Below are 15,252 nucleotides of genomic sequence, written 5' to 3' on the forward strand. Positions count from 1 at the left end.
ACCAATACAATCATTGTTTTGTTTAGAATCTGAAACATTTTTTAAATTTGTTTGATTTAACATAAAAATATTGAAATCAGATCAAAGATGGCAATAGTATAGATATAACAATTTTTTTATTGGTTTATTAATATTATAAATAATTAGTAATATACGATAAAATAATAAATATATAACTAATTATTCAAGTAATTACAATTTTGATGAACACTTTAAGTCTTTTAGAATATCATAAAAAGTACAAATTTGTAAATTGGTCAATAAATGAGTATTTAATAAAATAAAACAAACAATAAAATATGATAATTAATACTAATTAATGATAATGGAGCTATCATAACAATGAGTAAAACTAATAGAACCACCAAGAAATCAAGGAAACCACTTAGGACTAGCTTAAATCATACCTATCACAGTAATTTGTTTATGTATTTTTGGCAATGAAGAAAAAAAATGAACAATACAAAAGGAATAATAAAATTCACTGGCAATTTGTACTTCAAATTGTCAATTTCTTAAGTCACTATCCAGTTTGGAATACCAAAAAATGATGCACATTATTAAATTAAATAAAGGTTATAAAAAATTAAAGCAAAAAAAATAAAAAAATGTACTTATGTGTCTTGGTTAGAACACAAATCGCACACTCGTACAGGGTTAGGCCAACCTCGATGCGGGACTGGTTTTCGATGGTTGGAACAACCGGAACAAACGCCTTGGCCACAATCACGACAATGATGCAATATTAAAGTAGATCCAAATTCTGATTTACATATATAACACTCTAATGCCTCATTATCAGGTACCCAATAAGATGGTCTAGCTGTATCTTTGATAAGATCTAAAAAACAAGAATAATTAAACACTAAAATATAACAAAAAAATAAAATAAAATAATAGTAGTTGTTCTAACTTTTTGGATATTCTAGAACAGAAGCAACAGAAGATAATGTTTGTACTACAGCTTCACTAAACTTACGAGCCCCTACTTCGTTTTCGTCTCCCCGACTAGATGAATCTGAACAATTACTACTTATGCTTCCTATATTTTTAAAATTAAAAAAAATAATTATTAGAATTTTATAAATCATGACCTAAGAATTAAGACAAGAGAACAAACCAGATCGTTTATAACAAAAATTGCACACACGAACAGGTGTATTCCATCCTCTTTCTGGAACACACAATGTTCGTTTAGAACATTCATCACAAACCCCTTCTCCACACGCTCGACAATGATGTTTTATTGATGTTGAAGAAAATTGTAATTTACAAACAATACATTCCTAATACCATATCAATTACTCTAATTATAATTAATTTATATGAGTATAGGTAATAATATTAATTTAAAGTATTATTTATATAACCTAAATAGTACCTTTATTTCAGCATTTGGTTTCCAGTATTTAGGTGCAAATTGATCAGCAACCCAAGAAGATAACAAACGGGATGGTTCATAACTAACACTAGCAACTGTTTCAGAAAGATAAGTTACTCCATCCAACACTTTTCTAGCAGGATTCATACTAGATGAGGAAGGCAAATCCATCTAAGCAAACACATACAATTACTTTATTATTTATTAGAATATAATCTTATATTATAAAATAATTTAAAAAAATGTTCTCAGCAAGTATATTATATAAAAACAAATATAGGTTTAATTTATTTTAAAATTTTCATAAATTAGCAAAAAACGTTTAATTGATTGAAATTGTAAAAAAAAATATATGCAATCAAATATAAATAAATAAACCTTAATAGATATATAGTTATATCATTAATTTTTATATGTTTATGACATTTTAATTTATTAAGTATTTTAAAATTTAATAGATATGATATAGAAAAAAAATTGAATACTGGGGAAAAATAGGGTTTCTAAATATCTATAGTTTTTATTTTTCCAATAAAACAGTCAGATACTTGATTTAAGTTAAGTTGAATAAATTTAAATACTTCATGAGCACTCGTATTTATAAGTATAAATAAAAATCTGGTAGTATTCAAATTCGATACAAAAATGTATTCAAAGTCGATTACTTCCCAACTATACATTTTACATTTGATAAAAATGAAATGAAATTTATTTAATATATATTAGATTAAATATAAAAATTATTTTTGGTTTATATATTACTCAATTAAGAATGATATTAACATGTAATTATTATGTACAAAATATAAAAACTTACACCAGGCCAGATATGTTTTGTTTCTGTATAAACGACAGATTTTTCTGGATCATTATTTCCATACCAATACTGTTTACTACGATAAATTACACCACATTGTGGACAATCAATGGTATACCTAAATTGTATGTTAAAATATAATACATAATGATATTAAGTATATTTATCTTATCATACTTTAATTTGGTGAATATTTACCCAGACAACGCATATTTAAACCAAGAATTTTGGTTATCATTAGTATAATTTGTTGTAACAACAACAGGTGTTCCGTTGTCTGCACACACTTTACAAATATAAACCGAATTTTCAAATTGTGACTGATACCTGAAATATATTGTATTACTTATCATTAACATTATAATTGATATAAGACCATCAGAGCTAGATTAAATGGATTTTCATCCCTTTCACATATCCGAGTACCTAGTTCTACTAGATTATTTAATTAGACATTCTAAAAACAAAACTCTACTCAGCGTCACAAGTCATAACTGAACAAAAATGAATAATTATTAAACTATCACTGTTTTTCCAGCTGATGAGGACCCATGGCTAACCTACCGGTTTATGGTGGGCGGGTCGTGGAGATCACCATCCAATTTTTGTTGCGTGGACTATAGTATATACTATAAATATTAAAAAAAAAAAAAAGGAAAATTATAAAATGTTTGTGCCCTAGCCCCTTGCCTATGTTTTAATCTATCTCTGATTATAAATATTGTACAGCAAATAATGATCAAATACATAACAAAATCTTAAATACAGTATACAATATTACCTGCATTTAGAATTGTTAAAATGGGGAATGTTATCTTTTAAATGTCCAACACTATTTGAACATCGTTGTTCACAAGATTGACATACAGTCGGACATGTTAAATGTTGATCTGGAAAGAGCGGTTCAATTGAAGTTTTAATTACACCAGTAAACTTGTCGTTCAATGCCTAGAAAAGTAAAATATTTTAACTGTAGGTACACTATGTGTAAGTGTATTGTGAATTACAATATATTATTATACTTTAAGAGTCAGATAAACAATATGTGGAGATCTCTGTGGTCGATTACAGTTTTTTTTAATTTCTTCATTAAGTACTTCTCTAATTTGACCAAAATCTGTTGGTGGAATAATAGTTTGAATTCCCACATAGCGAAGAGATGCAAATCCATCAATGTCAAGTTGTAATTCATGAAATCTATCTTGTATTTGCTCTGAGACATCTTTACCATTATCTTTGAAACAAATATATATTAATAAAATTATAATGGTATACACTTAAAAGTAACTATCAAAACTTACAACGTCCTAATGGTTCAGTGTTTCTAGTTTCATGAAAAATACATAATGTTGGTCCTTTTACAGAATCAGCACATTTAATTGGATCTATTGATCTATTACAAACAGTAAGTAAGTCTTTTTGAAAATGTTTTATATATGACTTAGATGCTGAACCAAGAAAATTAAACATATCATCTTGTAATCGTTCACCTTTAACTCTGTATATAACTACATCTGATACAGCTAAAACCTAGAACAGTTTTATTTTCATATTATTTAATAATACTTAATATTATTTGAGTATGAATTATGTTTAGATTTAATTTACCTTAAGCAAAAGCCTAGTCCTTTGTTTATTATGAGCAGTTGAACCAGAAAATCCTTCAGTATCTAAACACACAACATTCAAGGATGGATCAAATGCTGCCCAAACTCCAACTGTGCATGCTTTTTGTTCAGAAGATGTGCGAAATACTTCTGCACCTCTAAAAAAACATTGGTTCAATGTGTACGACTTTCCATCACCAGTATTTCCAAATATAGATATTACTTTAACTGGATTAGTATTTTTATATCCATTGAGACGTTTTACAAACGTTTCAACGCTAGACACCTATGCAAATATAATGATTACAATGAAAAAATATTAAATATTTAAATAGTACTTAATAAAATTAAGTAAGTCATAATATGGGATAAAATAAGACGCAATATCAAAATCTGATAACTAATCAACATTCTCCTAATTGTAATTAAACATACCTTCAGTCTTTCTTTCTCATCGAGAAGTAAGAAGCTATGACAATGACCATCACCTTCCTCATCACTGTCATTGTAATCGGGAGTAAGTTTTAATGATGTAAAATGAGATGTGAAGGTCACATCTGGAAGACCAAAATCGCTGTGAGCCGAAGAAATTGTACTGACAGGGGTCATTATGGCTGGTAACTTGTGTTGGTTTTTTAAATGGCCTAAATGACCATAACAGTTGTCGTCCATTGACAAGACATCTCTAAAAATATTAAATTATACACAATAAAAATAACTTTTCAATAATTAAGCATTATTAAATTACGCAGTATTTTTTACCTATATACGTTCATGGTTACACACAACACAAGTAAAAGTGAGTGTGAAAATTATCATAATTAAGCAAATATATTATAATATTTACCTTATAAATGCATTTATGATTGTGCACTTGCAGTTTATGTTGAACACTAACGCTTAGGTAACGCAGTTGATTATATTAAATGGTGATGAATTATGATGTTTAAACTGTTTTTAATTATATGAAGAGTTTCAGGCAACAAAGGAACAACAAAAATTAAAATAAACAATGAAATATAAATTCTGCGTAAAAAAAATATTCTTATCAGATTATCATGGTCTCGTGTTATCATAAAATAACAACCAAGGTGAATCTTTGAATAGATATTCGTGTTATCAATTATGTTTTGATTATTTGAATTGCAAGTAAATAATATACTAAGATAACAGTTAATATTAAAAAGTTTAAAGTAAACAGTAAATAAAAAACTGAGCCGTTCTTGTTGAAGTAGTTGGATATTCAAATGTTTTTATTGCTATTTTATATTTATTAAGATTATTATAATGATTAATAATTGATAATAATAATGTCTATGAATATAAATGACATATTTATAGGAGAAGTAAGTTTGTAAAATAGTTTTGATCTGGAAAGTATATTAAAAATTGTATCTTCAGTTTCAATTGCACTAGTTTTATAAAATCATAAAAATCAAATTAATCACTTTTATCAGGACCAATTTGAATGAAAACAAAATTTTCTATTTACCTAATTTTTTTTTTTTTTTATCGTATTTTATCAACTTTTTTATTGCATTTTCTAAATTTTTTTTATGACCTATAAATTCGATTGCTATTACATGATTTAAAATATATAAAAAAATGTAAAAAAAAATTATTTAATAAAAAAAATGTAAATAATCATATGTGTAACCTAAATCAACAATTTTATTCAATAAAAATATTAAAGCGCTTAAAAATTACTTATACAAAATGTGATGCAAACTGAGAAAAGGTTTGAATTATAATAGTATGGTAGTTCTAAATAATATATTTTAGTATACTACAGTCAAAAATACAAGGAACTGTATTATCGTTATATGTAACTGTAAGTTTGAAGATTATTTGAAGCAATTGTTTCATGGCTAAATATGTGAATGGTTGGCTCAGTTGGCTGGGTCTATATTGGTGTCTAATTATAAGACATTAACACAAATATCATGACAAATACTTTAGTTTATATAAACTAATATACTATCAAGTTACTGTGTCTACATTCGTATATTGCCATAGCTATTTAAGTTCTGTTTTATCTTAAATATAGTTACTTATATCATATTCAGAGATTTATGATTTGAGAGGGAAGATGTGTGAAACAAAGCCACCTACTGCTTATTTTGTTTCAATAACAGGGCGGTGGTAAACATATTTAAAATACATAAGTCTTCAAAGACTTAAAAAGTTGTCACTGCCACTGATTGTTATTATAAATTTAATTTAAATTCCTCTATTTTTGTTTTTGCTAATTTAATGAATTTAACTGAATGCTTTATTACTTTATTTTAGGTACTACATAACTTAAAATAAATATAAAATACTTTTAATAGTGAGAAGATAAGAAACATAAAATATGTATAATATCTAGTTTTTTTAAATTTGAATTTTTAGGTTGCATCTGTCCAAAACTATGGGGCATTTATTAGAATACCAGGAACTAAGCAACAAGGTCTTGTACATCGTACACAGTTGTCTAGAGTACCTGTAGATGATGCCACAGATGTTTTATCTAAAGGTGATAAAATATGGGCTAAAGTTATTGGAACAGTAAGTTAATTAATTTGTATGTAAATATTTTACTTATATTTTAAATATGCATTATGATATAGGATGACGGAAAGATTTCTCTTTCTATGAAACTTGTTGATCAAGGTAGTGGCAGAGATTTAGATCCCAATGGAGTTCAAATGTTGTGAGTTATAACTTAATTTATTATTAAACTAAGAAATAATATTTTTATATAGTTCTGTAATAATTTTTAGTCAAGATGAACAAAGAAGAAAGATTCAACCCAATTCTAAGGGTAAAAGAACAATTCAATTAGATGCAGTTTATAACACAAAGTGTGTGAGATGTGGAACTGGTGGACATTTAGCTAAAGATTGTTTTAAAGTATGACATTTCATTTATTAACTCGTTATTTTATTTTAGTTAAATAATATATTAATTACAGGGCACATCTGGAAAAATTTATGATCTTTTGCCAGACGATGATGAGACTGAGGTATTACACGTAGCACCTAATCAATCTGAAAAGTCTGAAGCAATAAATAAAGATGTTTTATCAACGAATGAAAAAATCAAAAAAAAGAAAAAGAAGAAAAAATCTAGCGAATCAAAGAAAAAAAAGAAAAGAAAAAGACATTTATCAACTTCTTCTTCAAATGTAAGCTAACAATCCATTTAGTTATCAAATTAGATTCAAATTTTGACATTTTAAAGATGTTATACAATTGAATTTGAACTTAAAAAAAAACTCATTTTTTGGAAAACTTTCCTTTTATTAGTGTCAGGCTTTATTTAAAAATCTGACTTAACTTCTTTTGACCACACATACTTAAATAATTGATAACTAAGAATTATATTTAGTTGATCTGTTTAATTATTTTATTATAGAGTTCTAGTTCTGAGGAGGAAAGTTCAAAAAGAAAATCAAAGAAACACAAAAAAAAGAAAACATATTAACAAAATACTTTTTATTGGACATATTTTAATATAATTCACTGACTTATAATGTAGTTTCATTTTATTTAAAAAAGCTAATATATTTTATTTTGTTTATTATTAATGTATAAGCTAAAACTATGTAATAGACACTAGACACATACTTTTCCATCTCTATTTGGTTCAGTCGAAACTGTTACATTATTTTTTAATTTAAAAAAATTAAACCTATACAATTTTCAAAGTTTCTAGTCCAAAAGGATTTTGTCTTTCAATAAATACATATTTTAAAATATCCATATTCATCAATGTAATTTACATTAATTCTATTATTTCTATTCAATGAAATGTTATCGTCCTACCAATTACCATTCTAATTTATTATTACCATGTCACAGGTGCAGACCTGGGGTAAGAAAGGGCGATAGTCTCCCCTGCTACTGTAGAGTCTGGAATATTTATTTTCAGCAGTCAATAAAATATATTGTCGTTCCGATAGCGTTTCAGCCATGTCCGTTTATATCAGTCACCTCCCCCATAAATAAGTTCTTAATCTGCGTTTACCCAAGTAATCATCCACATCCAATCTGTTATTAAAAATCATAGTATTTTTACTGCTTTAAAGACTTATGAAAGATAGAAAAAAGAAACACATGTAATTTAAAATCTATATATATATATATATATTGCTCCGCTTAAAACACTAAATCTAAATGCAGACACTTCAATACTTCATTAAATTTCAATAACGATACTCGGATCATAAACATTTCAACCTAATGAATGAGTGATAATTAATATTATAAATAAACACTTAAAATAAATTTCAAAAACAAATTTAATTTAATAATTGAATTAACATTAAATATTGTATAAATTACGCACCATAGATATTTCAGTAAATTAAAATTTAAACCATTTTTTTCTAATTTCAATAAATAAGAAAAGTATATATAATTTATAAAACAATATTTTCAAATCAATACATTTTTGAAAAAAAAAAAAGTACTTATCTATAATCTTTTTTAATTAAGATTAGAATGAATTTAAGAATATAATAATATTTACATATTTAAATATTGTATTAACTATTTATCTAATTACAAGGTAATTTCACTTAGTATCTTCACCCTTTTATTTTTCACCAATAATGCAGTTATTAATAATTAAGATAAATTTGCTCCCCACCTACCACAAGTCTATTAAATTTACAAAAAAAACCCTGGAAAATAAATCCTGGATACGCCACTGCATACTACGTAGTATTAAACTTTTGGTAGTTTTTCTTTAGATTTTCAAAAATTATTCTTGTAATAGTGATAAAAAAATTATATTCAAAGTTACCATCTTAATAACATTTTTTCAAAGATATTTAGCATTTATAGAATAATTAGCTAATTTCCTAATAGAGTAACTATTCAAAACAAATATAATAAATTAATTAAAGTAAATGGCTCAATATTATGAAGACATTTATTTTTCTTTTATCAATTAATTTAAACTATTTCCTAAGAACAAATTTAAAACAAAATACATTTTAAACATATGTGGTGGAAATTGTGTTACTTAACAAATTTTCATAAGGTTAGGTTAGATTCTTACCCAATTTTCATAGTGGATCTTAGTTTTATTGACTATATTTAAAATAATTGGATTTTTTTCCAGTTGAGCAAAAAAAAAAAAAATTATTTTTAAGTAAATTAATAAAAGAGTTTTTATTATTTGTAAGTAACTTAAGTAAAAGTATATATTTTTAAATACATTATAGGATCATCAGTGTTTTCAAACTAACACAATGTAAATCCAAATTTTTTTATCAACATTTCAAGAAAAAAAATTTAGAAAAATCGAAAATTTTAATTGTCTGCAAATAGCTTAAAAAAGTCAAAATATTTTGAAACTTTAATCGTAAATAATAACGCTAGTATAAAAATTTGGTGAACATTTCGAGTATTTATGATTCTTTTTTGAGTTACAGCAAAATAAAAAAATCGATTTATTTTAATTTTAAAAACTGGTTATGCGTAAATATTCCCGTTTTTCCGTTATTTGTTTATGGTTATTCCTAACGCTTTAGAAAACTACTGGAAATTTTTTACTCTCGACCCCCCCCCCTCAAAGTACCAACTAGATTCATTTTCCTTTTCAAAGAGGGGCTGAAGTTAAAAATAAAAGTACTATGACTACTCCAAAACGTGATGATAGACACCGAAAAAAAAAAAACACATTGTAAAATTCATCATTGTTAAGGATCTAAAACATGAAATACAAGACAATTAATTTTTGGGATTTTGAGCGGTATGATAATGATTCATACAATAGAAAATTAGATTTAGTTTGTAATTTTAAAAGGCCAAAATTATAAATTCTCACTTCTCAGTATTTTTCAAAATGTTTGGGGAAAACAAATAAAATTTTTAGTAAAAGGGGAAATTTTTATGAAAACCTAGTTTTAACAAAATCATTTTTTAGTGTTATTAAAAAAAATTATAGATACTTGAAATTTTTATCAAATATTTACATTAGCATTTCTAACACAGTATAATTTCTAAATATTTTGACTCTTTGGGATATTAATAAACATAACAAATTATCGATTACTTTTGGTCAATTATTATTGATAAAATTTTTCCGCTTGTACAAAAAATTTGAAAATTTAATACAAGTTTCCTCGTAAGTTGTTATGAGAAAGCCAATTATAAATATATTATATTTGAAAAAATACATAGTCACAATATTTTTTATAAGTATGGGTATTTAAATTTTGACGAATTTCGTTAAAAAATCAAAAATTTGTAAATTATTTTGAAATGAAATTGGTTGAGTGAAATGCCATTGATTGAATTTAAGTGGTTTAATAGTCTAGTATAATTGTATAAACTATTGTTATCAAATATCAAATATGGAGAATATGGAGAATATAATACTTTTAGAACGGCAACTGTTATTTTATAAAAAAACATATAGTGCATTACGTGAATATCAATTAACACCAATGACATTATATATAATTTGACATACTTACTGATATGACTAGATTCAAATTGATATTAAAAAATGTCCATGTATTTACGTCGTTCAATTATGTTCTGTTACTGATGTTTGGTTCATAAACATTTTAATCTAAATGTAATTAATACCTACATTATAATTATACAATAATAAAAATAGATTATTAACGATTCTATGTTTTAAATTGTTATTAAATAATGTGATTAAGTACAAAAGATGCATTTTATTTAAAAAATAATAATACATATTTATATTATTAAACATAATGAAAATTCTTGTAAAATAATAATATTAATAATAATAAATAATAGATAGGTAGTTAGAAAGTGGCTTACTTGAATTTTTAAGTCGACATGTAACTTTGAAATCCGTATCAATCTTAATATTGATATAATTTTATTTTTTTTATTGAAAAATATTAAAACTTAAAATACACAATATAATAATATAAAAATATTTTTGATGCAAATAATAATGTTTGGTTTATTAAAAATAAAAATAGTATCTCATCAATTATCCGAAATGCAGCAATAATAATAGACATCAAAAATACTTTAATTTGAAGGTTAACCAAATGCATTGGAATATATTTTGGGTTAAATTCATTTTTTATGAATCTATCTCATGATAAGCCATTAAATATATTATGTATATAAAATCTAAGAAATTGTATACAAAGAACTCTAAAAGCAATGAACCATAACTAAAATTGAATAATTTTAATATTGTATTTAATTCCGCGTGCAACAACCTAATGGTTTCCACTAACATCGCTATTTCCGAATGTGTCCATTCATCACGAATTCAGTTGGAAAGCACTTCCAAAATTCATTTAACGTTTGAAATCTATTTCCTATGTCAATGAGAAGAAAATAAATAAAAATTATAACCACATAGTTCGTAATATACGGGAAATTAAAAAGGTGTATAAATAGAAGTATGTAGATGTTGTGGTTTCCAAAAGTGTATCTGTACTATCAAAATGCCAACACAGTATATGAATAAGGTAAATAAAATGATATTCCAATTTTTTTTTTATCTAATTGACGATATTTAACTATGAATGCCTGTGAAAGTAATGTAAGTTTTCGATTATATTCTATGAGATCATTGGACAACCTATGAAAAAAGAATACAATATTGAATTAGGAACTATTATTGTAGGTCGACTGTCGAGAAGTTAACGTGTACATTATAAATTTAATAGGTATAACGTTTTATTTTTATAAATGTGCAGTGTATCAGTTAGGGTGATTTTAAGATAGAAAATTATCAAAGTAAAAATATTTCCTATACCTTAAACCAAATAAACTAAATAGCGATCGAAAGATCATAATGGAATAATAATTACATGCTCTTAGATGATGTTATTATACATTTTTTTTTATTCCGTGGTTATTTAAAATGATAAAAATACAGAGAAAAAAATTCGTGTTTGCTTATTTTTTTAAAGATTAATTAGAAAATTAATATATAAAATGTATCCCAGTAAAACCTTTATTATGTATAATATCTGATACTTTTGGTTGTTAAGAAAACAGTCATAAATTTAGTAATTTGTTTTACTTCTGAAAGGAAAATCATTAATTAATTCTAAATTAAGTATGTATTTTAAAAATTAAAACTCCTTTAAGGATAATTATCAAATAATATAAACTGAAATAAACCATTATTATTATTACTTAATCAAACATTATTAACTGATCTGAAAAATTGTTCATTATAAACTTTGCATTTATATTATTAATCTTTTATTTGGTCTTATCCTCATATATGTTTTCATTGATATAATTGAATTGTTTACATAAATTAATAAATAATTTGACTCTAAAAGAACATAAATTATTATTAATGTGTACCTATGTGTTAATTTGTTCGACATACAAACACTTGAAAATTTATACTCGGGGGCGTATTTAGAAATGTCTTATGCACAAACAATAAATTTTAAATTTGCGTACATGAGGCAGAGTTGTAAAATATCTCATATAATAAAAAAAAGTATAAAATAAGCAAATGTGGGGGGTTACGGGCCCTATGGGCCCCTCCCTTAATTAAGTTCCTGCTTATACTCGTAACTCATAAACATACTAATGAGTAATAGGGTAGGTACTAAGTAGTTGATTTATCGTGTTGTTATTACTAGTTTCTATACTACCACTTTATATCTATTTTTACCTAGTTAAGATTTTTAGAACTTAAATATTGTCATGTGAAAAATTATCTATTTAATAATTTACAACAAAGATGGGCGATTTTCATCTGAAAAATGGAATTTTGAATCTCAACAGGACACTCCTTAAGTAAAAATATTTGTATACATGGTCTCTAAATATATTTAAATGTTCTAAAAATCAAATTTTTATTAAATTTATTATTTATTTAATAATTAGTTGTTTAAGATCCTAATGATCCCATTGATTATAATGTATGAATCCTTGACCTTTTAGGACGCAATACGTGTATAGTGTATACCTTTTTTACGGGATTCAACTAGGCAACAATTGTATGATTCATATGCGACCACATTCGAGAATCCGTGTGTAGAGCACAATTAAAGAAATTTCAAATTAATTGTATAGGTAATGAATTATGCACTGTAGAATTAACTGTGTTGACATGATCGTTACTACACGTTCGGTGTAATTAAAATTGCGTATACGGTATACCACTATCTGCACTAAAGTACACTATACTAACACGCTATCTAGCGCTGTGGGGAGTTAGTAGTTATTATTAGACATAGGTACCTACCTTAACCAATCATTCTGCCGCGTAAACATTCCTCATCCGATAAGTTTATAATATACAATTTGTTCACCAATTCAGAGACGTACGCCAGATCACAGATTAAATATACATAAATAATATATTCAATTTATGATATGATGAATCATTTTACTGCATTCTCGATTTGCAGCTTAGGAAGGGTGTAGGACGTGTCGTATCCGTATGCAATGTATCCATCTTACTAACGTAGAACATAACAAATTTGAATTCAGCAAAAAACCCACTTTATAGTGTTAGCTATTGATATTAGAGTTAGTATAAACATATTATAGGACTTAGAGTAAGATCTAAGCCCCAAAGCATCATGTAGGCTTCTATCAACATTTTAATTTTAAAGTAAGTAGTCATGAGTATTTAAAGTCTTAATAATTTGCAAATTTGCATAGCTATAACTCACTTTAAAATTAAAATACCAATAAAAGACTGCATGAATGCGCGATACTCTAGATAATATTCTTACGGTTTTACATTTGATAATAGGTAACCTAACCTAACGTTAGTAAGACGGAGACAACGCTGAACACTGAACAGTGAACACACACGCGGGTTCAATATAATTTTCAAGCCGTTTTCACTGCTACATCGTTTGTCGTGATTTTTGTATCGCGAAAATACAAACTCTGATTGGCCGTTGTAATCGTAGTATCACTCACTTACCATGGTCTACCGTGAGTTGGGCTGTTGGTCGAAATTAACTTTACTTTTGGTGTTTGGACGTAACACGACAGACGACGTAACCGTTAATCCAACAATGGTATACTGACTACCGAGTGCTTCCACGGAGCACCGTGGTGTTTGGTACTCGGTATCCTTTCAACCAAACTACTGAACACAGCCAGTATTGGAAAATTATTGTTTTGTGCAAACAGCCTTAGCGGTGCACGAAGTTCCTTCCTCATTACTAAACCTCTCGTTAGTCCGCCTAACCTCGACGTGATAACGAGATTGAAAAAAATCTAATATTCATTGGGAAACGGCAGGGGCCGAGAGTATTCGTGTGCAAGATTGTATAACGCCGTGAAGCTTTGGGTAATGTGCGATTGCTCTGTGCCAGACTACAAAACAAATATGGGTTTTTGCTATAAAAAAATGTAAAAGATCCAACTATGTAAGTAGAATAATATACTATTATCTTATTATTTATTTATTTTACGGATAAAATTTGAACTTATCACTGGCATAAATCATAGGTAGGGTATCATTTATATAAATAGTTTATTTAAAACAGAGAGTAAATAATTTCTAAATCAGGTTAGGTATATCGACTTTGGAAAGAGTTTGGGGAATAAATAATATTATTGTTATATAAAATTTGAATTACGGACTTTACTGTCTTTAGTTGAGCTATTTTTTAGAAAACATTAAGCCTTTATACTTAATATAGGTAATTATGTTTTCAATATCTGATTTCCACTCATATCGAGTAATGAGTTTAGATGTGTATTGATGATGCATTCAACTGTTGAATAGTTTAACTATTCAATCGACAAACAGATTAATATAATTAAATTTTCCTTTTAATGTCACGCTGCGAACAAAATAATATTGTTGAATACATTCATTGTACCAATAAAAAAAAAATTTATAATCCCACAAATAAATCATTATAATTCTTATAATAATTGAAATTAGACATGGTATTATTGCTTATTAGTTATTACATTTGTAATTTCGACGACACTATTGACAAGTATTGGCAGTAATCATTGTCATATTGGGAACGGCAAAAATATTTTATGTTTTATATGATTAATAATATAACGTGGTCGGGTTGAGTGGTTGACCTCGTTAGGTGTAAATCATCTAGGAAAGGTGGTTGAACTTTTAATTACTAATCTATAAGTAAAAGATTTATAATCAGTAAAGATTGGTAATTAATCGGATTAGTTAAAAAAAAAACATTATTTTACTTTATTGTTTTTTTGAAAAATACTTAGCAAATTTGTAATAGGATGAAAACGTGAAAAGGTATACTTATAACTTTATAAGTAATAATATATACATAGAAAAACTGTTTATTATATAAGGTAATACATTTAGGCATTTTAATTAGTAACAGTAACAATAATAATATAATAGAAAACAAACACAACCGTAGTCCTATAGTAATAATTAATAAGCCTACAGCATAATTATTATATATTTATAATGTAATATGTACATAATAATAATATAATGTACTATATTATTGACGTCTTCAA

General features: G+C 26.1%; 2 protein-coding genes across 2 annotated transcripts; one reads left to right on the forward strand and one right to left on the reverse strand.

Annotated features, from left to right (window-relative positions):
* Window positions 1–249: 249 nt before the first annotated feature.
* Window positions 250–4,820, reverse strand: LOC113552226 (zinc finger FYVE domain-containing protein 1-like). The gene is made up of 12 exons (XM_026954982.1): window positions 4,653–4,820; window positions 4,241–4,490; window positions 3,807–4,091; window positions 3,500–3,728; window positions 3,221–3,432; window positions 2,980–3,146; window positions 2,397–2,525; window positions 2,199–2,316; window positions 1,382–1,552; window positions 1,121–1,286; window positions 914–1,042; window positions 250–841 (listed from the first exon to the last, which is right to left on the reverse strand). The coding sequence occupies exons 2-12, from the start codon at window positions 4,475–4,477 to the stop codon at window positions 615–617; spliced, it is 2,070 nt and encodes a 689-aa protein (XP_026810783.1). The 5' UTR covers window positions 4,478–4,490; window positions 4,653–4,820; the 3' UTR covers window positions 250–614.
* A 169-nt stretch (window positions 4,821–4,989) lies between these two features.
* LOC113554106 (nucleolar protein of 40 kDa-like) lies at window positions 4,990–7,319 on the forward strand. Its single transcript, XM_026957798.1, has 6 exons — window positions 4,990–5,151; window positions 6,197–6,352; window positions 6,415–6,497; window positions 6,568–6,697; window positions 6,759–6,971; window positions 7,202–7,319. Exons 1-6 carry the CDS (start codon window positions 5,116–5,118, stop codon window positions 7,268–7,270), a joined length of 687 nt encoding a protein of 228 aa, XP_026813599.1. The 5' UTR covers window positions 4,990–5,115; the 3' UTR covers window positions 7,271–7,319.
* The last annotated feature ends 7,933 nt before the right edge of the window (window positions 7,320–15,252 follow it).

This window comes from Rhopalosiphum maidis, chromosome 2, assembly GCF_003676215.2.
Source record: "Rhopalosiphum maidis isolate BTI-1 chromosome 2, ASM367621v3, whole genome shotgun sequence".
Taxonomy (NCBI): Eukaryota; Metazoa; Arthropoda; class Insecta; order Hemiptera; family Aphididae; genus Rhopalosiphum; species Rhopalosiphum maidis.